Source organism: Heliangelus exortis, chromosome Z (genome assembly GCF_036169615.1).
Source record: "Heliangelus exortis chromosome Z, bHelExo1.hap1, whole genome shotgun sequence".
Classification (NCBI taxonomy): domain Eukaryota; kingdom Metazoa; phylum Chordata; class Aves; order Apodiformes; family Trochilidae; genus Heliangelus; species Heliangelus exortis.
Genome location: NC_092454.1, coordinates 31281303 through 31307189, shown reverse-complemented (window position 1 = coordinate 31307189; position 25887 = coordinate 31281303). Strand labels below are relative to the sequence as shown.

Below are 25887 nucleotides of genomic sequence, written 5' to 3'. Positions count from 1 at the left end.
AAGGCCAAGAGGCCTATATATAAAAAAAAGGAAGTCGTGACCACAATCAAACACAAAAAGGAAATCCACAAAGAGTAGAAACAAGGACAAGTAACCTGGAAGGATTACAAGGAAACTGTTCATGCAACCAGAAAGCAGGTTACAAAAGCTAAAGCACTGATGGGGTCAAATCTCCCCAAAGACATTCAAAAGAACATAAAAAGGTTCTACAGATATGTCAGAAAAAAAAAGATAAAACAAGAGTGAATGTGGGGCCCCTCCAGAGGGATACAGGTGACCTGGTCACTTAGGATATAGAGAAGGATGAAGTACTCAATGGCTTCTTTGCCATATGAAAGAATTCTTTCATACTCTGCTTTTCACATAGAAGCTCAGTAGCCCTGTAAATAAAGCTCATGTGGCTATGTAACAATAAGTAATGACTTCTCTTTCTGTTTCTACTTCTATCTTTTAGTTTCATTCATCCTATTATTTTATTAATTGACATAATTAGACTCTGATAACCTTTTCTAAAGAGAGGAAAAAATCTTTTGATATAATGTTTACATTCACAACCTTTAATACGAATTCTAGAGGAGACCTGTATATGTATGAAAACAACCTTACTTCTCTTCTACTTCTACTGTGGGAAGTCAAGGTATAAAAGAACCAATATCTTATAAACACTCTGTATCTTCTACAACCATACCATAAGAAGTTATTGGCTTGCTTTTTATCTTAGTGTGTTTTTGCATTTGTGCTTTTTCTTCCTATCTTTTATTTATAAATAGTGTTTAAGATCTTAATTCAAGTAACTCAGTGAAAGACATTTCCTTAGTCTGCTAAAAATTCCTATTGCAACATGACTCGATTCCAGACAAAATCTGCATATTTTGTATTTTGGCAAAGAAGCCATTCACTGAAGTCACACCACCTAAGTCACATATGGTAATGGCTGGATCTGGATGAGTAAAGATCGACCCAGAGTAAACGCAGATTAGGGTCAGAAACACCTAGAGAACCTGAAAGTGCACAAGTCCATGTGATTTGATCAGCTACATCCATGGATTCTAAAGGAACTGGTGGCTGAAGTTGCTAGGCAACTAGCCATTATATTTGAGAAGCCATGGCACTATGGAGAAGTTCCCACAGATTGGAAAAGGGGAAACATAACCCCCATTTCTTAAAAAGGGAGCAAAGAATACTCAGGGAAATACAGACCAGCCAGTGTCACCTCTGTGTGAAGTGAAAAACATGGAGCAGATCATCCTAACATCTGGTACTAAGGCACATGAAAAACAACAAGATGATCTGTGACAAATACGGTGGCCCTCTCTAATGGAGTTACAGCTCTGGTGGATATGCGAAGAGCAACTGATATAATCTATCTGGACTTGTCCAAGGATTTTGACACTGTCAGACATTACAGTCTTGCCTCGAAGTTGGAGAGACATGGATCTGATGGATGGACCATCTGATGGATAAGGAGATGGCTAGGAGATCACACCTCAGAGTTGTGATCAGTGGCTCAATGTTCACCTGTAGAACAGTGACAAGTGGAGTTTCTAAGGGGTGTGTTCTAGGCCCAGTGCTGTTTTAACATCTTTGTCAGTGACATGGACAATGGCATTGCGTGCACTCTCAGTAAGTTTGCTGAAGACACCTAGCTCTGTTGTGTGATGTAGTCACTTCAGAAGAGATGGCATCCAAAGGGACCTTAAGAAGCTTGAGAAATCGTCCATTATTGACTGCATGAGATTCAACAAGTCCAAGTTTCAGGTTCTGCATATGGGTCAGGCCAATGCAGGCACGATTACAAGCTGGCTACAGAATGGGTTGAGAGTAGCCCTGAAGAGAAGGACTTAGGGGTGTTGATTGATGAGAAGCTCAACATGAGTTGGCAGTCAACTCATGCAACTCAGAAGGCCAACTCTATCCCAAGATGCATCAAGATGCATCAAGATGCATCAAGAGATTGCTAGCATGTCAAGAGATGTGACCCTCTCCCTGTACTCTGCTCTTGTGAGACCCCACCTTGAATATTGCATCAAGTTCTGGTTTCCCCACCATAAGGACATAGATCTATTGTAACGAGTCCAGAGGAAGGCCACAAAGATGATCCGGGAGTTGGAGTACCTCTGCTATGAGGGGAGGCTGAAGAAGCTGGGACTGCTCAGCCTGAAGAAGGGAAGACACTGGGGGTACATTTATAGCTGCCTTCCAATACCTGAAGGGAATCAATAGGAAGGCTGGGGAAAGACTTTTCATCTGTCCATCAACAGAACAAGGGAAAATGGATTTAAACTGAAGGAGAATAGGTTGAGACTGGATATTAGGAAGTTTTTTAGTATGAGGGTGGTGAGACTCTGGAGCAGATTGCCTGCAGAAGTTGTGGCTGCCCCCTTCCTGGAAGTGCTCAAGGCCGGGCTGAATGAGGCCTTGAGCAACCTTGTCTAGATGAGAGGTGTCCCTGCCCTGTCCCTGCAGGGAGGTTGAAGTAGAAGACCTCTAAGGTCCCTTCCAACCTAAACCATTCTGATTCTATGGTTTTAAAGAAGTATATCGTAAAAAATAAAGTAAAACTGAAACTAAATAGGTAAATAAACTGACAGTTTTACTTTGGTGAGGAACTAAACTGTTAGTAACTGTTATTACCTTTCCAAAGGAAAAGTATTTATTATCTACTTGTTTTTTAAGAACAACAGTCTTTGGATTTGCAGAAGTCCAAGTAGGACCATAGTAACTTTTCACTACCACATCAGTTAAAGGTCTAACCACATTCTTTACAACATTCTACAGTAAAACGGTAAAATCTGTAATTTCTGGTGAAAAATCTGACACTAATTTTCAGAATTAGATAAACTCAGTGTAGCTCATTATGAAAAGAAATAAAATAAAATTTAAGTGAAACAAAACAAATCCAAAAAAACCCACTACAACCAAATAACTAATAAAAAACAAAAAACAACCAAAACACAAAAAAACCCCTCAAACACCAAAAAAAAAAAAAACCCCAAAATGCCAAAACACCAGAAAACAAACAAACAAACAAAACCAACCAAAAAAAAAAAAACCCCAACCCCCCTAAAAACAAACAAACAAGCAAAAAAAACTAACAAACCAATGGAAGTCAGAAAGAGTTTCTGTCTTTTATAATTGGCTATTTTAAGTTTAATTTAAATTATCTTCTAGTTCTCTTACAGAGAAAGCAACATCCCTAGTACTAATGAATCTGGGACTCCTTATTATTGTGGACCAGTTATTAAAAATAGGAAGAATTCCTTTAATAATGAAATTTATCCTCTGTGCTTTTTGAAATACCTTTTTTCTATATTTACAGTATGTTATTATTCCAACAACTGAAAGAAGTACTACTATCCCTAATGATAACATGACAAGAAACTGTGCTGACAGAGCACCGAAGTATTTTCATGTCTAGCACACATTTTCCTAGCTAAGATACACATTTCTTGCCTAGTTTGTATTCATTAAAATAAGAAAACTGATGACGAGGTCTGCAGGACACCTCTCTGGGAAGGATACTGGTAATGTTTTAACAACCAACACACAGAAATACAGTAAATATCCATATATCCTAGAAACAAAGTAAAAATGCATTCTCTGCATTTTGACAATGGTGTATGACATAAAATATTAATAAACAGTCTTCTAAACTTGGAAACCTACTAGTTTTTCCCAAGTTTGTGCAACATGCACAAGCTGCTGATTTAATTATAAAGCTGAAATCAGAGAAGAGGGGTGGATATGAGGTTAGAATTTTACACATTCTTAGCATTAATTTGAAGATTCCAGTCCCCAGAAGATAAATAGAAGTGCCCTGCTGCTGCTGCAGAACTTAACTGAATAGGCCGCTTTTTGAACTGCCCACATCCCTCCTTATCTGTTCACCTGTGACATCAATCCTACAATAGTGAAAATCACCTAGTAAGGATAGTAAACCTGAAGTGACACAAAAAAGAAAAAAATATATATACATATATGCAGGATATTTCCAACATAGATAAACAATGCATTTCACCTCCAAAGTAGAGAGCGTCTCCTGAAAAAATTCCCAGAGGTATGGAGGCATAAGACGACAAGGTCACGATATTGTCCACTACTATACTGATATGATTTCTTTTGGCAGAGAAGGATACAGAATGCCACTGACCATTATTTAACATAGCACCTGGAAGGAAAATAGAATACAAAATGAATTATAAGCATTCAACATTTGGTATGCTACCTGAATGCTATAGACTTAAAAGGAGGAGAGACCAATAGATCAACCACAGCTCACATAAATCTGCAAGTGACAAAGGGAAAAAAATTGTGGAGACAGCGCTTTTGTCCATGTCTTTGTTTCATCTCTGATAAAGTAAAATTAAAAGTACATAAATGAAGAAGCCTTACTCTCTTAATACTCCTAACTATTGGTAATACATCCACTTAATGTAGTGACTATGAAAAATACCCTCTAAATCTTATCTTTAAAGTATCATTGTGGTGGCTGATACAATATCTTACACATAATACACATTTTTACTGCACTATTACAACATATTTCTTTATATTTTAAAATAAAATATAGTTATTGTATTACAACCCAATGAAAAAAAATCCCATAGATGTCAAAATCTTCAGCAACTGTCATGCAAATATCACAAGATTTTTTTTTCCAGTTGTTTCTTTTACTGGAAACGTACGGGAAAAATTTCTGAGAGTTTAGTTCAGCACCAATTTACATTACTTATGGCTGTGTAGCTCCAACATGACAAGAAACAATAATAGGTATGGTATAAATAAAAATATGAAAAATATATTTTTCACAATACAAAAAATAAAACATGAAAAAAAATTTTTTTCCCAATTCTGAAATTCCCCATGGCTGAATACAGTATTCCAGGTAGAGTCTCAAAAAAGTGGAGTTGAGGGGCAGAATCACCTATCTGAAACTGCTAGAGTCACTGTTCATTTTGTGCCTCCCTGGATACAACAGACGTAATTCTGGGCTGCAAATGCACATTGCTAGCTCATGTCCATTTTTTCATCCAACAGTGTCCCCAAGGCTTCTCTGCAGGGATACTCTCAATACATTAATTCCCCAGTTTATAAGGATTTGGGGTTTTGCTCCAACATAAGTGCGGGACCTTTCAATAGGCCTTGTCAAACCTCACAAGGTTCACTTGGATCCACTTGGCAAACCTGTTGAAGTTCTTCTGGATGACACCCCATCCCTTTAGGGAGTATACTCCTCCAGTCAGATTGGTATCATCAGAAAACTTGCTGAGATTGTACTCAATCCCTCTGCCTGGCAATACTGTCGATATTAAATCTAATGACAAATACTGTCATTTTATTTCAATTGTTACAAATTTAATTGCTTTTAATTCTTTGTTTTGCATCAGGATTCAGGACTTTCTGTAAGAAAACCATATTCCACGAATTGCAACATTTGACTGTCATGATATGTAAGAGAATGCCCTAACATAAAAATGGAGATTGACTGAATGATTGAAATAGAAAAATATTTTGATAACTGGAAAATCAGTGATATGAATTTTGCACAATTTTGGTTGTTTAATGTTGTTTGTCATACTAAGCTACCAAATTATTTTGGGATGGATATTTTATCTGCTCTTCATATGGGCTGGAATTATCCAAGATACTAAACTATGTTGATCTAGCTCATGTTAAGTTTTCCTGAAAGTCCCTTCCATTAATTCTGGGGACTGAGCAATTTCATTGTGGTAGTACAGGACATTCTAGAGAGAATGGACCATTGCAGCCCTCTAATTTATAATCTTCATTAGGTTTATATTTGGTTGTGCAAAGTCATGGAGTGGTAAAACCTATAAATGCTGGAGACCAATGGACTGTTAATATTTATATTCCATATGAAAATTACATTGTCTGTTGCTCTTTTATGAGTCAAAAAAGTGCTTTTGAAAAAAAACAAGTAAGGATTAAACTTTTAATGCATAACATGGTAGCTATAAAGAATGATATCCACTTATTCTCACTGGTTATATATCCATCATTTTAATAGCTAAGAACAGAAAAAGACAGCCCATGGGAGGTATTGCGTAACAATAAATTCCAACCTTAGGAATATACATATAAAAAGACAATGTATATAGCTTATCAGGAAACTAAGAAGCATATAAGGAAATCAACAAACTCCAAACAGTAAAGCAAGCATATAACTAGTTTAGACAAAGAATATAGAAGTATAAAAGTATATACTACTATAACCACCTACTGCAATATTTTTAACATCATTTAATTCAAAGCTACAGAGAAATTAAAGGCTTCATAGAGTCATATGAAGAAACTGAATAATATGACCTCAGACATTTATACACGTAGTAATTAAATTTTCATTTGCAATTCAACACAAATTGCCTTTGTATTAATTTATTTAATACAGGTCCTATGTCCTTGAATGTAGGGAGAAAACCACCCAGCCATAATTAATTACACAAACTCCAAACACAGACTTGAATTGCTTCAGTGAGTATAACAATAGGTACTTCAAGTATTCAATAAAAAAGCTCCACATATGGTTTTTTTAGATAACTTGTTTCTCAGAAGATAATAAAATGCTTTTGCAATAATTTCTGTCTTCACAAAGACAAACACAATTCCTCCTGTTATATTTTATGAAGAGTAAGCTTAGCATAGCATGATATCATTTCTGTTTCATCATAGATGGTAAAGATTTATTTTGAGGTGTTTAATTTTATATGGTAAGTATTGTGTTGCAACATTGAAATTGAATAAATTGCTCTATGTGCAAGTCTACAGCTGTTAAAAGTGCCACCACCTTTAGCTGGTGTGTTTAAATGATGTTTCCTGCAACTGCTTCTTTAACATACATCATCTAATTGAATGGCAATTGAAGTAGCTTATAAAAAGCCAAATTCATCACAGTTAACTGCATGCCCCTGACATTCTTACTAAGGAACTGACATTTTCAAATAGTGAGCCTAGGGAAACGTCTTGTCATTAAAATGACACTCTGTGCATCAGTTATTTTAGGTTATAACAAATACCAAGGCTGATCCTAGTATCACCTATAGTAACAGGATTACAGTATTTATGTAGATTTCAACATTATCCATGTCACTACTAACCTACAATTTTTTCTTGAGTTAAAATAATCATCTGTTTAATATATTATTTTTAATAATTATATACGTGCAGAAACATAATGTGCTTCAGAGTTATGTTTAACTTCTTTATTTCCTTTCCCTCTCCTCCCCCATCCAAGGAATTTTAATTTTGTGTCAGAACTGAAGTAAGGAATCAACCTCAAAGAAATACTAGCACAGAATTAAGGGGGCCTCATCTTCAAATCCTGTAGCTCTTTCTCTTCTTTATTTGGCTCTGCTTTGCTCTCTTTGTCTGCCTCAGTCATGCAGATGATTGTTGAGCATTTCAGATAAGTGACTTTTACTTTGTGTTTGTACTGACAATATTTTTGGGGGGGTTAAAATTTTCTCACTCTTTTGCATAACTTTATTGATTCTGTGGGGTCAGAAAGAGACAAATATTACTGTTGGTTTTAATATTTATTCCAGTAATGGCTTAGTTTACCAGCTGTATTTGTTATTTCTGAAAACAAAGTAGCACGAAAAAGTGTCATTAAATTCGCTATATTCTGGCTTGAAAACTGCACTGAAGAAGCTTTTGGGTTGGTTACTATCACTCCAATGAATATTCCCTATAAAAGTTAAGAATTCGAATGTGTGAAGAATTTAAACTTCTTTTTGAAGTAAAAATGTAAAATGTAGTTTTTATACTTGTTCTTCAACTGTTAATTCAGTTTACACATTACATTACAAGAAATGACTTGGCTTATTTTTCACTGGTAATAATCTTGCTTTATGAACAAGCAATATGAAATATATGATTTTTTACAGCTCGGAATAAATCTAGGACCACTCTGTGTTTTGAGTATCATTGCTGTGTTTTCTGCAGTTTAATTACCCACTGCTGCTATGAAATATTTCTCTAGCTAGTGCTCGTTGGGCATCTTCTTTGCAGATACAGAAGCTACTCCAATTCAGCCACATTTCCTCATCTTCATATATTATTTGGAATCCCAGATATCTGCCTAATATTTCTAGTCCTTTTTTCTTTTTTTTTTTTTTTTTTTCCTGTCTGAGAACTCATACTGGAATGACCATTTTATCCTTCTATAAGAAAAAGGAAAAATTATCACATGGTCATGTTAATGCTTCTCACAGTAGCTCTCTTAGCTCCACACTGAGAACTGCCAAGCAATTCACACTACCAGTAGTAGGTAATGTAGTCTCAGTTCAATGATTAACTACACAAGTTACTCTTTAACTCTTAATTATTCATTTTCCTCAGTTTCTCCACTTCTTTTTGCCCTTATTATAATTTTTTTTTGATTTTTTAAGAATATAGACTCAAACTCGACTAGCTTTCTGAAACACAGCTTGGGATTGGACATTCTCTGTCCAGATTTAACTAATTTTACATTATTTTAAAAAAATGCAAAATGGGGAAAAAAGCATATATACATGTTTCTGAGAAAATGAAGTATTTATAGAAATTTGGAATTAAAATTCACACATGTAAAGCATAGTTTCATACATATTAGTCATAAAACTAGGTCAAGAATGTAGGTAGTAGCTTAACTGACTCTACATTAACCTATTTTTAATGCACAGGAACCTTGGAATTTTTTTCTTCATTTCTCTTACCTGCAGTAATGTCACTCAGCGTTTTTCCTGGTTTGTGAAGACTGATTTTAACTTTCCCATTGCTCAGATATAAAAAGAAACCACCTGAAGCCTGGGGTAGATTATTAGATAATAGAAGACCCTCCTTGTTCCAGGTGCGAAACTGGAAACTGATGTGTACTTCATCTTGCCTTGGTACGCCTGGCAGTGCCAGGTAACTACTGGCACTCAGAAATGTAACAGGAATGATCTGTGGCTCTAAACATGAGAAGGACATGTTTCCCTAGAAAAAAAATGAAACAAATATGTCATTAGGAACATCCGAAGAAAAAATAGTCATAGGAACTTTTTGTGGAACGTACTGATTTTCAAAACATTGTGTGTAGAACTTAATATCTGAAATACTTGAATGTGTTTGTCTAAAAATGAAATATGAGTATATATAAGGACATTATCATTTTGAGAAAGGTATACATCCTCATCTGATCAGAACAGACATATCTGCCTCTGCAAAAAGTGTCAAGAACCTGTTAGTAAATGTGTTAAGATCCCAAGCTACGTGAATTATTTAATGGTACTTCAGGAGTTGGACCTGTTGTTCCTATTTTGACCATCCTAAATTGACAAATTGTTCCTACTTTGTGTCAACCTCAGGAACCATTAGGGACTTCACAATCCCTGGTATATGGTATGTAAAATGCCACTGACTGCAAAGTTTGGTACAATTATTTACATGGGTCTGAATGCTTGCATGCAGGGAAAAAGGCTTATCTTGGCAACTGATTGTTAAAGGCACAGTTTATTTTTACCAAAAAACATTTTGACAGACCAAGGAACATTACCTATAGAAATTATAATACTTGATGGAAAACAGAGTGGATCAGTGTCCTCAGCAATGGAAGGCTTTAAAAATGTACCTCCAGTTTTCTTACTCATCAGGTTCAGAAGTCAAAGCCAGAAGAACTTCAGTTACATCTTAATTTACTTGTTTGCTTTTGTACATGCAAAACAGTGAGCCAACACAGAGCAGTGTTACACACATCTAATGTAAGCTGAAGAGCTGAAGAATAAAATACATCCTGTGTTGTCTACTGGATGAGTCTGTACAGCAGCTAATATATAATAGCCCAATTAGGTGATTCCTTGATTTTTCAACATAGATTTTATTAGAATTCTGTGTTAACAGGTTGCATATGAAAGTGGTTATGATCTTTTTATTTTCTGTATTTTAAATTTATATTTTTAACTATGAACCTCTTACCACAAAGTAGATCTGAGATTTATGCCTCCTGGCCAGGTCAATAATATTCACTCCATTATAATAAATATTTTCAAAACACCCATGAAAGTTCCTGTGTGACAATATTCCTGATTTTCCAAGCATTGGGATCCCTCCAAAGCTGATCTTAGAAAGAGAAAAGAAATCAATGATACAATTAAATAGTTTTCTAAGGAAAGAAGTTGCCAGTAGCATCAGAGTGAAAGTCCAAGACTGATCAGTAGCGAATCTCCTACTTGTTGTCTATTATCTTGTATCACATCTATGTATTAAAAGAACAAGCTAACAGAAAAGATCATATATGAAGCTATATGTATGCATTAAAGTATTCTGAAATGCTGGCTTTTTTTTTTTTTTTCCTTCTGAGGATGCCTCTTAACAATTGCTTAGCATAGTTTTCAGGGACGAGTACAGCTGCAAAACCAAGGAGAAAAAGGACAAGACCCACTACATGCAGACCATGCTGTGACAATGCAAAAAGAGAGAAGATGACTCATTAACAACTTCTTTAGGAAATTTGAGCCTGTATTCTCCACTGTATGCAAATATTAACTACTATCATGGTGAACAAAATATACTTTTCCCTCTGAAAATGCCTAGGAATGCTGTGAAGTTCCTTATTGTGATGATGTAGGTTTACTTGGGTTCAGAAAGAGATTGGAAGATTTAATAATAATAAAAGTCTTTTGAGAACTATTACATTCAGGAAAAACACTATTTTAAAATGTCCCCAAGGCAGAGACTGTTAGAAAGCAGTATACTATTTTAGAAAAGTATTGCCACAAGAGTGACCTGAATTACAGTCTCATCGGTGTTTTTACTCTTGGGCATCACCAGAAACAGAATACCAGCTTACACAAACGTTTGGACTTACCCATTCCAAAGCTATTCTAGGTGACATTGTACCAGTGTCAACCAGTGTATCTTTTAATTTGTAAATTTCACTTAATATTTAAAATAATTTTATACAAAACAAAACCAAACTCAAAGCCAGTTAACTTTATCATGTCTCATTAAATTAATAACTTGAGAAATTTTTATAGTCAGAAATTAAATTCTAAATATAGGGGTTCATACTTTTTTGGAAGTTTTTAGGTTTTTTTCTAGCTTGTGCTTTGCTTCCTATCTTGCTTTGATAACACATACTTCCAATAACACTATGTGAAGTAATGGGAAAATCAGTTTAAAATACCTATTGATTTAGTAAAATAAACCTATTTGACAATCAGCTAAAACTAACAATTATTGTTGATTTTTTGGTTTCTATTTTGAGTGTGTGTGTGTGTGTGGTCTTGTTTTGTTTTGGTTTTGGTTTTGTTTTGGTACTATCCTCCAAGCTTGGGTTCAGAATATTTAAGCAGAATCCTAACTTCAATCTTGAGAGCCATACTTCTGAAATATGAAAATGCAGACACAGAACAGCTGGAAATATTACTCTAAACAGCTTAAAAACTTGATTTAGTAGAATAAAATAATTTAATTTTGTAGATTCAAAACACTTTTCTGTATCACTCATTATTGCATCCCTAAGTCAGGACAGGGACAAACACAAAGCAGCCAGTCACCACATTACAAATGTGAAATAGCGATATACTTAAATGATGGTGGGAAACACACACAACAAATTGAATTTGCTCCTTTTCACAAATCTACCATTTGTGTAAGAAAGATTTTTTCACAAAATATTTTCAAGATTTAACATGAATTTAAGCCCTAAGGTAAACTTTGTTTCAAATGGAGTCATGCTGATTTATGGTAATTTTCATCAATCCACACAATAACTTTCAGTTGGTGATCATTCTTCATGTCTTTATACTGTTTACTGCATTTGAAGCACTGCTGAAATGAAGATATGATCACATGGTCATGATACTGCTTCTCACCATTTTCTAAACGGACATGGAAGATCACAGAATCATAGAATGTAAGGCTGAAAGGCACCTCAGGAATCATCTGGTCCTACCCTTCTGATATTATTGTTTATATGAGATGTCTCAACATGTTGTCGAGTTGAGACTTAAAATTTGCTGAAGTGGGCAAATCTACCACTTCCCCTGAATCATAGAATCACAGAATCAGCCAGGCTGGAAAGGACCTCTGAGATCACCAAGTCCAACCCTTAATCCACTACCACCATGGTTCCCAGACCATGGCACTGAGTGCCACATCAGTCTCTTCTTAAAAACTTCCAGGGACAGAGAATCCACCACCTCCCTGGGCAGCCCATTCCAATGTCTGTTCACCCTCTCTGTAAAGAATTTTTTTCCTAATATTCTAAACCTCCCCTGGCAGAGCTTAAGTCCATGCCCTCTTGTCTTACTGGTAGCTGCTTGGGAGAAGAGACCGACCCCCCCCTGGCTCCCACCTCCTTTCAGGGAGTTGTAGAGTGATGAGGTCTCCCCTGAGCCTCCTCTTCTCCAGACTGAACATCCCCAGCTCCCTCAGCCCTTCCTCACAGGACTTGTGCTGGATCCCTTCACAGCCTCCTTGCTCTTCTCTGACCTGCTCCAGCACCTCAATCTCCTTCCTGAACTGAGGGGCCCAGAACTGGACACAGGACTCGAGGTGTGGCCTCACCAGGGCTGAGTACAGGGGCAGAATCCCTTCCCTGGACCTGTTGGCCACATTGTTCCTGATACAGGCCAGGATGCCATCGGCCTTCTTGGCCACCTGGGCACACTGCTGGCTCATGTTCAGCTTCCTGTCAATCCAGACTCCCAGGTCCCTTTCTGCCTGGCTGCTCTCAGCCACTCTGTGCCCAGCCTGGAGCTCCCCATGGGGTTGTTGTGGCCAAAGTGCAGGACCTGGCACTTGGCTTTGTTGAACCTCATCCCGTTGGAATCAGCCCAACTCTCCAGTCTGTCCAGGTCTCTCTGCAGATCCCTCCTGCCTTCCAGCTGATCCACACTCTGCTTCCCACCCAACTTAGTGTCATCTGTGAATTTGCTAATCATCAGTAAAGATATTAAACAGAACTGGGCCCAACACTGATCCCTGGGGGACACCACTGGTAAGCAGCCACCAACTGGACCAGCACCGCTCAGCACCACTCTCTGGTGGCCTCCAGCAGTTCCTAACCCAGCACAGAGTGCTCCTGTCTGAGCCCTGGGCTGACAGCTTTTCCAGGAGAATGCTACGGGAGACGGTGTCAAAGGCTTTGCTGAAGTCCTGTAGCCTTCCCCTCACCCACCAAGTGGTCCACCTGATCATAAAAGGAGATCAGGTTGGTCAGACAGGTCCTGCCTGAGAGACCATTCCAATATCTGAGTGTTCTCATAGTGAAAAAATTTCCTCTTGTGTCCAATCAGAATCTCTCCAGGAGCAATTTGTGCCCATTATCCCTTGTCTTATCCATGGGACTCCTTGTAAATAGGGAGTCTCCATCTTCTTTGTGGACACCTTTAAAGTACTGGAACATCATAATAAAGTCTCTCCTAAACCTTCTCTTCTCAAGGATGAACAAACCCAGTTTTCTCAGCCTTTCCCCAGAAGATGATGATGTCATCTCTGTCCTGCTCTCCCATTTCATGAAAAACAAAGGAGATTCCTGGCTGAGACACCAGTGTTGCTTCTGTCATACCAAGTTTTAACAGCAATCAAAAACGACGAGGAACTTCTTTGTGAAAGAAGGAATCTCGTTGTTCCCAAGCTTAGAGAAGGTTAAAGTTGAGAGTTGCTCCTCAAAATCCCAGTTGGATAGTCTTACATGACTCTATCCTACTATATTTGCCTCATTCTCTTGTCCCTGTATATTTCCTTACCGACATGGAAATGCCTTAGAAGAAGAATAGAGATTATGCTTTCAGGAAATCTCAGCTCCACCCTGAGTAATGCCTAGTAATGCACACTGCCAATAGTGGGTGATCTAACCTCAGTTCAGTGATTAACTACAAAAGTGACCCTTTAACTCTTAATTATTCAGTTTCTTCAATTTCTTGACTTCTTTTTGCCCTTACTATAATTTTGGGTTTTTTAAAAAAATTATAGACTCAAAATTGCCCAGCTTTCTGGAACACAACTTGGTATTAAGATATTAAAGTAATTAACTCTGAAATTTAAAACATGATCTTTTGAAAATTTTGCATTGTAAGTCTAGTGGAGCATTTGTAATATAAGAACACCTCTGTTTGATTTGTTCCTTTAGGAGATGAAAAATCCCTAAAGCCTTAAGCAAACTTCCTTACGTTCTGCCTCCTTTGCTTGTTTCACTGCATTTACACAAGAAACTTAATAAATGTAGTAAATGAAAGGTAATTTTCACACCTCATAGTCAAGGTCCAAATAACTGAATTCTCCTTTTGCATGAAAATGATGAGTGTGTTTATCCACTGTAAAGTTTACTTGATTTTTGAAGCACTCAATTAGAACAGAATGCCAGTGTTGATCATCCAAAAGGCTGCCCAGAGTAATATTAATGTGGGCATTAGAAGAATGAGTTTCAGTATCACCTTGAGACAAGAAGAAAAAATATTAATTCCATATAAAAATATAATTATTCAAACACATACTGCTAGTTTTTCATATTCTATATATTACAATTTATTTAAAAATTAAAATAATTTCAGTCAAATCTAATATGTATATTAAATTTTATGAGACTGTTTTACCTAAAGTAATAAGTAGAGACAGCTTCCCTTTAATTAATTCCAGCGTGATATGGCCTCCATTTTGTCCTTTTCTGTGGAGAAGAATTCCATCACTTTGCATTGTCTTGAACTTCAGAGAAATCACATCTTTCGGTGCACTCATGAGTTTTTGATTAAATGTGTAAATTAGATAACTTTTCCCATCAAAGCCAACCACCTCAGACCCTAGAAATAAAGAAATGAAAGATAGTATATATTTCTACTGCACGTTACTTCACAATGACATGAAGTTCCACCACTAGCATTACTGGATTCATCTATGCTCAGGAAATGATATCTTATTTGTGCTATTCCTGCTCTTCCCCAAACGTTCAGCCTATCCAGTGTTAATGATGATGCTATCATTAGTTAATATAGCAAGGTAATCACAAGAGATCTGACTTCTAATCCAACCTAATGCTACTCTCACATATTGAAAGGTCTTCCTTGAAGCCATGGTATTTTAGCCATTTCTGATCTTTCCTTATTTTTAGGTTCAAAATCTTAATTCATTTATCTTCAATTAATTCAAATATATATATATATATATATATATATATATATATAAAAGAGAGAGAGAGAAGGAAAAGTCTTGTCTATTATACCTAATTGTATGGGCCTTCATGCAGGCTACAGACTTAAGCCACTATTACAATCAATCTGGATATATGTACAATAGTACAAAATAATATCATTAGATATTGTTCTGAGAAGGAAAAAAGGTATAGAAAAGACACCAAGCTGTTGGAGAGTGTCCAAAGGAAACAGGGATATTGAAAAGTCTGGAAGGGATGACATGAGGAGCACCTGAGGTCACTTGGATTGTTCAGTTTGGAGAACAGGAAGCTGAAGCGTGACCTCATAACAGTATACAGCTTCTACACAAGGGGAAGAAATGGGATTGGCACCAATTTCTTCACTCCTGTGACCAAATACAAGACCTGGAAAAATGGTAGGAAGCTGAATCAGGGGTGGCTCAGGTTAGATATATGGAAAAGATTTTTTACCCAGAGGGTGTGGTCACCCCCACACCTCAGGGAAGTGGTCACAGAACCAAGACTACCTGACTTCAAGAAGCATTTGGATGATGCTCTTAGGCACATGGTGTGATTCTGGGGGTGCCCTACACAGGAACAGGAGTTGGACTTGATGATCCTGATGCGTCCCTTCCAACTTGCCATATTCTATTATTCTAAGTATTTGTAAAGGAAAACCTAACAGCTGTGAGTAATGCCTGGTTCTCATAGTTACTTCTAGGCAACCCATACCAGTTTTGAACCAACTTCTCAGTAAAAAGCTGCATTTCAGTTTGTATCCACAGCTACTTGTCCTGTCACTCAATGCCACCGAAAAGATACTGGCTGCATCTCCATCTACACTCTCCCATCAGGTATTTATACACATGGTTAAGATCTCCCCTGAGTCTTTTCTGCAGTCCTAGCTCTCTCAGTCTCTACTCATATGGCAGTCAGTCAAGTCCTTAATTATACACATGGATTTTTTTGCTCAGTTTTTTCCTGTATGTCTATGTTTCCCTTGTAATAGGGATCCCAGAACTGAACCCACAATTCTGATGTGTTGCATTACTATGACTGAGTTGACAGGAAGAATAAACTCCCATGACCTGATGGTAACACTCTTCCTAAAATGGCCTAGTATGTTGTTGGGTTGTGTGGCAAGGGCAAGCTGCCAGCTTGTTGTCAGCCTAAGTTTATCATGTCCTTTTTGTCAAATCTACAGACAGCCTCCAGTGTATGCTGGTAAACCCTTGCTGGGATTATTACTCCATAGGTTCAAGACCTTACGCTTCTCTTTGTTGAACAACTTGAGGTCCCTGCCAGCCCATTTTTCCAGCCTGCCTGGGTCCCTCTAAATGTCATCAATTGCAAGTCACTATAATCATCATTATTATTACTACTTCATTAAACCTGTTCTTGTTCTTTTGCAACCTTAAAGTCTTTCATTCTAATTCCCTTTTTTTATCTTCCCCTTATAGGGTATTGGGGGAGTAACAAAGAGCACCTATCACCTAGTTCTTGGTTAAGACCGTAACAATGACCAAGATCTATGAACCTAAGGCTTCTTCCAGTTGTCTGAAGAAGATGTCACCCAATCTCCCCTCTATGGGAGTCTGTGATAGACATCCACCACAATGCCACCACCTTTCTTCTCTCCTCTAATCCTTTTCTATAAACCTTGAGATGTCTGCACCAGAAAGACCTCCATACACCTCTACTGTTTGCTCACATTATTAAATGCCTTTTCTTCTTGTCCGGGCTAGTACTTTCTAAACACCCTGTATCCATCTGTGGAACCACTCCAATTGTGTGAGCTATTTCACTATATCCCTATGGTCATGATTAGCATGATTCTGTGTATTCCTAGCAACTCTTGATCATCAAAGAGTGTCTTAAGATTGTTAAAGCTGAATAGTTGTTACTGACAAGATCTTCGCAATTAGTTGTTGATCCAAAAGATCAACTCAGTGCTCAAGATATTATATTCTGTTACAAGGAATCTGGAAAATGTCACCCTAACAAAACCCGATGCTCTTGCCCCTAGAGTCCTGCTTGATACATACCAGGTGTCCCCTGACCACACTTTTGTTAACCAGATGGAAGAGAAACAGGGGGTAGTCTGAAGACTGGACAAGTCTGGCTAATCTGATAGTCTTCTATAATGGCATGACTGGATGTATAGATGAAGGAAGGGCAGTAGATATTGTCTACCTTGACTTCAACAAGGTTTCTAGCACCACCTCCCACAGAATCATCACAGGAAAGCTCAGGAAGTGTGGTTCAGTTGAATGGACAGTAGGGTGGATTAAAACTGGCTCAAAGACAGCACTCTGTGTGATTAGTCATGTAGAGTCTAATTGGAGGTCTGTAATAAGTGGTGTTCCCCAGGATTCAGTACTGGGCCCAGTCTTGTTCAATATGTTCATTAGTAACCTGGATGAAGGGAAAGATTTTATTCTCAGGAAGTTTGTTCATGATGCAAAACTGGGAGGAGAGGCTGACACACCAGAAGGCTTGTCCAGTGTGACCTGGAAAGGCTGGAGAGCTTGGTAGAAAGAGACATAATGAAATTCCACTGGGGCAAGTGGAGTGTACTGCACCTACGAGTGCACAGATGAGGAACTAACCTTCTGGAAAACAGCTCTGCAGAAATAGACCTGGGAGTCCTGGTGGACATGAGCCAGCAGCAGGGCCCTGTGTTCAAGAAGGCCAGTGGTGTTCTTGGACGCACTGAGTGTGGCAAGAAAGTCAAAGGAGTTTATCCCTTCCCTTTATTCTGCCCAGGTGAGGCTGCATCTGCAGTATTGTGTCCAGTTCAGAAGGACAGGAAAATACTAGATTGGGTACAACAAAGGGCTACAAAGATGATTAGGAAACTAGGACATGTCTCCTCTGTTGAAAAACTGAGGAATTTGGGTCTTTTTAGTCCAGATAAGAGAAGACTGAAGGGGAGATATTATCAACTCTTATAAATACATAAAAGGATCAGTCCTTGTTCACTGGTGCCCAGAACAACAGGTAAAGGGCACAGATTTGAACATAGAAAGCTTCATCTAAACATGAGGAGGAACTTCTTTAGTTTGAGGGTAGTAGAACACTAGAACAGGCTGCCCAGAGAGGTGGCGGACTCTCTGTTTCTGGAGAGATTCAAAACCCGCTTGGATGCCATCCTGTGCAGCTTACTCTGGAAGAACCTGTTCTGGCAGGAAGGTTGGACAGAGGGTCCTTCCAACCCTTAATATTCTGTGAGATTCAGTGCCATTCCCTAGAAAGCAGGTCAGGAAGGCAGATGGGGAGACTTGTAGCAAATGGAGTGAGGAAACTTGAGAACACACTTCAAGGAACATCTTAATTGCATATATTCATGCAGTAGTTGGGTTGGAAGGGACTTTTTAAAGATCATTTTCTTCCTATACCCCTGAGATGAGCAGGAACATCTTTCACTAGATCAGGTTGAATTTGAACACTTCCAGGGAGGGAGCATCCACAACTGCTCAGGGTAACTTTTTCTAGTGTCTCATGACTATCATAGTTAAAAAAAAAAAATAAAAAAAAAAAAGCGTTCCTTATGTCAAATATAATGTATCCTCTTAGTTTAGAACCATTACTGTCCTGTCAATACAGACCCTGGAAAAAACCTGTCACTCTATCTTCCTTATAAGTCTGCTTTTACGTATTGAAAGGCCACAGGTATGATCTCCCTAGAGTCTTCTCTTCTCCAGGCTAAATAACCCCAGCTCTCTCAGCTGTTCTTCATAGGAGAGCTGTTCTAACCTTCAGGTCACTTTCATCACCCTCTTCTAGACATGTTTTTGCAGGTCCATGTCTATCTAGTGCTTGGGAACCCAGAACTGGATGCAGTGCTCCAAGCAGAGTCTCATGAGGGTGGAGTAGAGGCGGAAAATCACCTCCACTGACCTACTTGATTCTGTACTATAACAGTGAAATAATAGACACTCAGGTTGTACAGATGAAGAAAAGAATGATACTGGATAATTTTCATAATTACATTATAAATCTATGTATTCTGACTTTTTCACTTACATTCATACTTCTCATGACTGGGCTAAAAAGTTACAGCTCCCTGACAGTGCTCCAGTGAAATCTGTTTTCTATTTTCTATTTATGTCAGTGTTTTACCTATTTCCTTTCAGGAAAGGGAAACCAAAAAGGGAAAGGGAAGGAGAAAAGAGAAAACTGAACGCATTTTATCTCAATAAAAGTAATTATCATCTTTCATAATCAGTATAGATTGAACACACAAAGGTACTGGTATCACTATAAAAAGCTCATAGAGTATTCAATGTTCATAATTAAAAAGAAAAAGGTAATTATCTTTGGAAGATACATAATCATATAAAGTCAAATAAATGAAGATGTAAAGGACACTTAATAAAGTAGGAAGTTATTTTTCAACTGACTGCATGATTTTCTTCATGCAAGTTAACAAAAACCCATTATCTATTTACTAACTTTAATTTCACAGAAGATATTTCTCTACATTGCTGGCATGGAAATGAACACAATTCAAATTAGCTGTATCAATTTTAACCAATCATTTATACTTAGTTTTAAAAAATTCTTGTCAAATGAATACAGCTATGTTTTTAAATGTATTTTATTGATTTTTTTTCCACATCTTTGTGATGTACTTCCCACTAGTGAAGAATTCATGTGCAATAAATAAATTTGACGTTCTGCCTAAAAATGAGTCCTGTACTGTTTTATTTCATTATATTATTGAATGAACATGGACAGTAACATAATTAATTCATATTAATTTAAAATACTGAATGTGAAGTTTAATGGCTTCAATAAAAACTTAAATAATAGAACTTCGATATTGTTATGTATGTGTCAGACCAACTAGCTAGACATATTATTATATAATATACTCATAACTGCAAGGTTGTTTGACTTGCAATATATTCTTGTTATTAGTTATCAAGATGAGCATTAGCTACATTTGTCAAAGGTCTCCAAAATCTCTTTGACACTTCTGTCGCACTAGTACCTAAGAAGCAAAATATACTATGTCCAAATCTGGAAAATAAACAAAACCAAACCTTTACCGCTGATACCATTCACTAACAAAGATTGTGTAGGGGCTGCATCTGTTAATTTAAAATTCTTGTAACATTTCTTATATTTTGTCTTCACCATCTGTGCATTACCACTAGAAATAAACTGAAAGGGTTGTTAGAGATAAAGTCTGAAAATTCTTGATTCCTCCTAATGTACCATAATATTAATAATTCTAGAAATAATTCTAGATTAATAATTCTAGAGATCTTTAGAAAAAGTTTCAGTTGCAATATCTATGTTTGAAAAATGAATATATTTTTGTTGATCTTGAAATTAATTGAAATTAATGCTAACTCTCTATACGGGAAAGAAAAAAAAGAGTCTGAGAGTTTTGCACTTATTTATTTATTTATTTTTACATCATTAGTCCTAGCCAATTAAATAAAAATGAGAAATATGTTGTTTGGACCATTCCAATTTTGTAGAAAGCAGACCTGAAAATTTTCAGTGTTCAGAAAAACTAGGACTGCATCTAAAAACTCTTTAATATACAGTATGTTGTTTGTTTCCAGTTATTGTTCTCCTATAATTTTATATAATTATCATCTTTATATTCAAACAAATCCTTCTGTCATTTGAAAAAGACCATTTTTAAATTTTTTTTTAATTTTTTTTTTTTGTCTTTGCATCCTACTGGTAGGAATGAGAAGTGATTGTTGAAATGAAGGGGCAAAAGTGTAAGCCAGAGAGATGCCTAATTTCTCCAGTGCCAGCTGAACCTGTACAGCTTAACCTGTACTCTCTTTTACATCTCTTAATGGTCACATCTGACATTTCAAGAACAAGGCACAGGAAATGTCTGTAGGGATTTATCAGTCTCTTTTTCACACAATAAATAGAACTATCAAGTACAGGCAGAGAGAGACTGCAAGGAAGACCCAGGGAATTACAGGCCAATCAGTGTCACCTCTGTACTTGGCAGAATCATGGAGCAGATCCTCCTGAAGTATTTGCTAAAGCACATGGAAAATGTGGAGGTGGTTGGTGGCAACCAATAAAGCTTCACCAAGTGCAAATCATCCCTGAAAAAATATGATGGCTTTTTACAATGGGATTACGGAATGAATGGACAAGGGGAGAGTGACTGACATCATTTACCTGGACCTGTGTAAAGTATTTGATACTATCCCACATGAAATTCTGGCCTCTAAATTGGAAAGACATGGATTCGATGGATAGACCATTTGGTGGATAAGGATTTGGCTAGATGGTTGCACTTAAAGAGTAGTGGTCAGCAGCCCAATGAACAAATGGAAACCAGTGATGAATTGTGTTCTTCACAATTGGTATGGGAACAGGTGCTGTTTAACATCTTTGCCATTGACACAGACACAGGAATTGAGTGCACTTTCAGCAATTGTGCTGATACCAAGCTGCATTTTGTAACTGACACGTTAGCGGAGACTTTTTAGAAGACTTCCACTGCCTGAAGAGGGACTGCAGGGAACCAGGGGAAGGACTTTTTATAAGGGAATGTAGTAACAGGATGAGGAAGAATGGTTTTAAAATGGAAGAGGGTAGATTTAGATTAGACTTTGGGAAGAAATTCTTCACTGTGAGTGGGTGAGATGGTGCCACAGGTTGTCCAAAGAAGCTCCGGATGTCCTATACCTGGGAGTGTTCCAGGACAGGCTGGATGGGCTTTGAGCAACCTGTCCCACTGGAAGTTGTGCATGTCCATGCAAGGCATTGGAACTGGATGATAGTTAAGGTCTCTTTTAAGTGAAACCGTTCTTTTGAAAGAAAGTTTCTTAGTCTTACAAGACCCAGCGACATCTCTCTGATGGGACGAACAAAGAAGGCGAAACCTCGAAAGTGTGAATCGAAGTTAAAATACGTGTCCTTGGCACTTCTGCTTTTCTTTAGTTTCTGGTCCTGCCTGGAAAAGTACATAGGAACTCAGAAACAGCCAGGCATAATTACTCTAACAATAATTATGTGTCCTGCATGTGTCTAACAAATGGGGGAAAAGACTGTAGAGAAACAATCTTTTAAATTATTACCTATATTTTATAACTGTAAGACTATAATCACCTGATTTATTTTCAACAGCAACAGCTGAGGTGAGGCACTAAAGCACATGGTAATTTGAGATGCAAAACTGTAAGCAGTCTGCAGTCCACTTGGGTTTAAAGCATTTATAGATGAAAAAAATAATTTCAAGAACTCACAACATCATTAATACAGAGAAAACCTTCACTATCTTAAAAAAGATATTTTCATACTTTTAACAGTATCATATTCTTTAGAGAGTGCATTACAGTGGATAGTGCGTGAAGTAAATATTCCCATTAAATATTTCTGTAAGCTATCTATAGGGTTGATTCTGTAACAAGTAAGTAAAATACGGAAGATACATAATCTTCCTTAAAAGAAGTGACTGAGCACACACAAAATATTTTAGCCGTGTAACTACTTAATCCTATATGTTGCAGTACTAGTAGTACTATTTTTAGTAACACTGTCAACATTTTATCCCATAGTAATAGATTTTGTATTGGCAGCATTGCAATACATATCCCAAGAAGAGAGCTATAACATACCTTGCTAAGGGTGACAGAGGAAATTAAAAACACTAAAAATTGATAATTGTAATCTAAACTTTAGGCACATGCAGAAGAGAAATCCTCAATTTCTAGATGTATGACAAAATACTTGTAATGGTTTAAACATTATCAAGGTAAAGAACTGAGAAGAAGCAAAGCTGATTTACTTTCAGTGAAGCTCACAGACAGGACAGAATGAACTCTCATCAGGCAGCACAAAGAAGGTTTCAGATAGAACATTCAGATGAGCTTTCAATTGGGAATGACAGTCATCTGTTCAGCCTCCATTTTTAACCTTTAGTAGTCCCAGCACTTAAAGCAGTGGACCTGAAATTGTCCATACTTCTCAGTTACATCAGTATCAGTTTTTTCTAGGAATCATAAGTCATGTTTTCAGTTTTAAGGCAGGTGCAACTGAGGAATTTTGTGTGATTTAGCTTTGCACATCCTCCTCCTAACATGAATTGTCTTTTCTTTGGGATTGGACAGTTCATCTCATTTCTGAGGGGACCTAAACTCCTGAAGACAGGTTGAAATTTTCTGTATTCTTAGTTAATGGTCTTTTACTTATTTTACAAAGTTAGGCTTAGGGCAGAAAGCCCAGAAATAGTCACTTTAAAGTGATCAGGCTTGCAAAGCATGAATTAAGCATGGAAATTAAAAAAAAAAAAAAAAAAAAAAAAAGAAATCCTAAAAAAAATATCCTGCAACAGATGAAAATATTTAGATTGCTTTTAATAAGCCCTTTCTCCTTCATAGGGACAAGATACAGAGACTAAAAAGCAGAGAACAACTTCCTAAGAGGAATGTTTTTTAGACAATCTATGGATGAAGAACAGTTACAGGAAGAAAATAGGAAGATTTACATTGTCCAATATTCGATACAGTCATAATACTTATGCATTCATCTTTAAAATGCTTACAACAGTTATTAATGTTTCATTAGTGACACAAAAACTATTCTAAAAGTTCCCCTATGTATATAATAACTTTGAAGTATCCTTCACTTGTGTATTTGTGGGTCTATCTACTTTTATTTTTATTGACTTGGGACAAATACCATACATACTTAGAACTGCAAACATTTTCTACATTCTGCCCTTCGGGTAGAAAGCATAGTGTGTTCAGATGCATGCTTTTTCAGACTACTAAAAATGAGTTTAAAGTAAATTGGTTATTGAGTTACGAACACACCTTTTATTCCAGCACAGAAAGAACTGGAAAATTAACATCACATCTTGCTAGATGATGCAGAAATAGTGAAGTCTGCACACAAACTTACTGAATCATTTTTATTCAAGATTAAATTTAGGCTTAGAAATATACTTTTGAGTGCAACTTAGGTAGCAAAAGACAATGATGAACAGTTTTTTCATTTAGCTGATTCAGCGTAACACTTACTGTATGCGCATCCATACACTTCAACACGCATTCCAATTCTGCCATTGGGATTCCAGTCCAAAGGCACAAAACGGAGAAACCTTGCTTTAATAGAATTCTGCAGCTTGTAGTACACAACACTGTCTGCATTTGTATTTCCAGAAATGGCCTAGAAAAGAATGAAGGAAAGATTAGACACATTCATATCGAAACAGAAATATATGGAGGCATTGTTGACCTTTTCATTTTGCATTCTTACCTGAAAAGCAGCAAAGAACAGGAATAAAATGTAATTGACAGTGAATTACATAGGAAATACTGTTCAATCAATCTTTTTTTATTATTCTGGATCAAGTGTTGTGTCATTTGCCCAGTTGGTACTGACAACAGATTCATTGAAAAATCTCACATATTTTAAAATTTAAGAAAATTTAAAATTTCCAAAATATTCATTTTACAAAATGTGTAAAAGACCATGACATTTCAGTGTATTGTAATATCTAATATACTTTTGTTACTGAACAGAGTGAGCTTTTTGATTTCCTTTTACTTGAGTTTGATAAATTTTTTTTTGCAAATGGGTTTTCATGTATAAGTCCTTATACTCTCATTTATAAAAGGGCGTTATAAAAGGAGTTTAATTAAATCTTCTGTTTAAAAGCAAAAATCTAAATTTTAATTCATTTTTCAGGTGTCTTAGGTTAGTGCACTGGTGTTTTGGAAGTAGGGTGGCCACAGGTATGGGTCCTGTAAGAAGCAGCTAGAAGCTCCTCCATTTCCAATTCTGGCCAAGGTTGAGCAGATATGGAAAGATGGATATGCTTCTGCAGATAACATATTCAAGAGAGAGAAAATGAAACTACAATAAAAAAACAAACCCAAAACCCAAACCAACCAAACAAAAAAGCACAGCACAGGAGAAGAGGAGGTAAGAGCAATGGCAGAGCAAGGACACCAAGGTCAGGGAGGAAGGAGGGGAAGAAGGTGACAGAGTAGACATGTATTATGCTGCTGTCATGGACCAGTGAAGTGATGTTTCGGAAGTGGGGGTGAGGGGCACAGGTGTTGCTCCTATGAAAAACTGCTGGAAACTCCCTTGGATACAGTTCTGGTCCCACCTCTGGCCAGGGCCAAGAGATACGGAAAGAAGCTTGGTGTGCCTCTGTGAGTAACACATTCAAGAAAAGGAAAACGAAACTGTAAAAAAGAGCACAGGAGAGGAGGAGGAAAAAGCAACGCCAGAGCAGAGGCACCAAGATAGATGAGGAAGGAGGGAAAGGAGATGCCTGAGGAGAGATCTTCCCACAGCCTGTGGTGGAATGTCAGACAGTTTCCCTGCAGTCCATGGAGGAGAATGGTGGAGCTGTTCCTGAAGGACCATGGTGAGGCAGATGTGTATTTGCAGCCCGCCAAGTATTATGATGGGCAGATATGGGGCTGTAATCTGTGAAGGATCATGGAGGGGCAGATGCAGATCTTCCTGAGGAGGAAGGAGTGACAAAAGCAACATGTGGTGTAGCAATCCTAAATCCCCATCCCCCACCCCCCTGTGCTGTTGAGGAGGAGGGAGGCAAGAATGAAGTAATTTGGGCCCAGGAAGAAGGGAGGATGGGGAGAAGGTATTAAGACTATTAAGATCATATGTTCTCTTTCTTCTGACACATTATCTTTTTTTCTCCCCTATATGCGTCTGTCTGGTTTATCCCGTTACCATAGTTGGGATGTGAAAATGTAACATTAGAATGAAATTCCTATAGAACC

General features: G+C 37.2%; 1 protein-coding gene across 1 annotated transcript in view; it reads right to left on the bottom strand.

Moving 5' to 3' along the window:
• CNTNAP4 (contactin associated protein family member 4) overlaps window positions 1–25887 on the bottom strand; it is a 204201-nt gene that overhangs the window by 62098 nt on the left and 116216 nt on the right. Inside the window, exons 4-9 of the mRNA XM_071730885.1 lie at window positions 24148–24295; window positions 14580–14783; window positions 14236–14420; window positions 9955–10098; window positions 8715–8976; window positions 4019–4168 (exon numbers count right to left, since the gene is read on the bottom strand). Of these exons, the coding sequence (XP_071586986.1) occupies window positions 4019–4168; window positions 8715–8976; window positions 9955–10098; window positions 14236–14420; window positions 14580–14783; window positions 24148–24295 (1093 nt within the window). The remainder of the gene's footprint in view (window positions 1–4018; window positions 4169–8714; window positions 8977–9954; window positions 10099–14235; window positions 14421–14579; window positions 14784–24147; window positions 24296–25887) is intronic.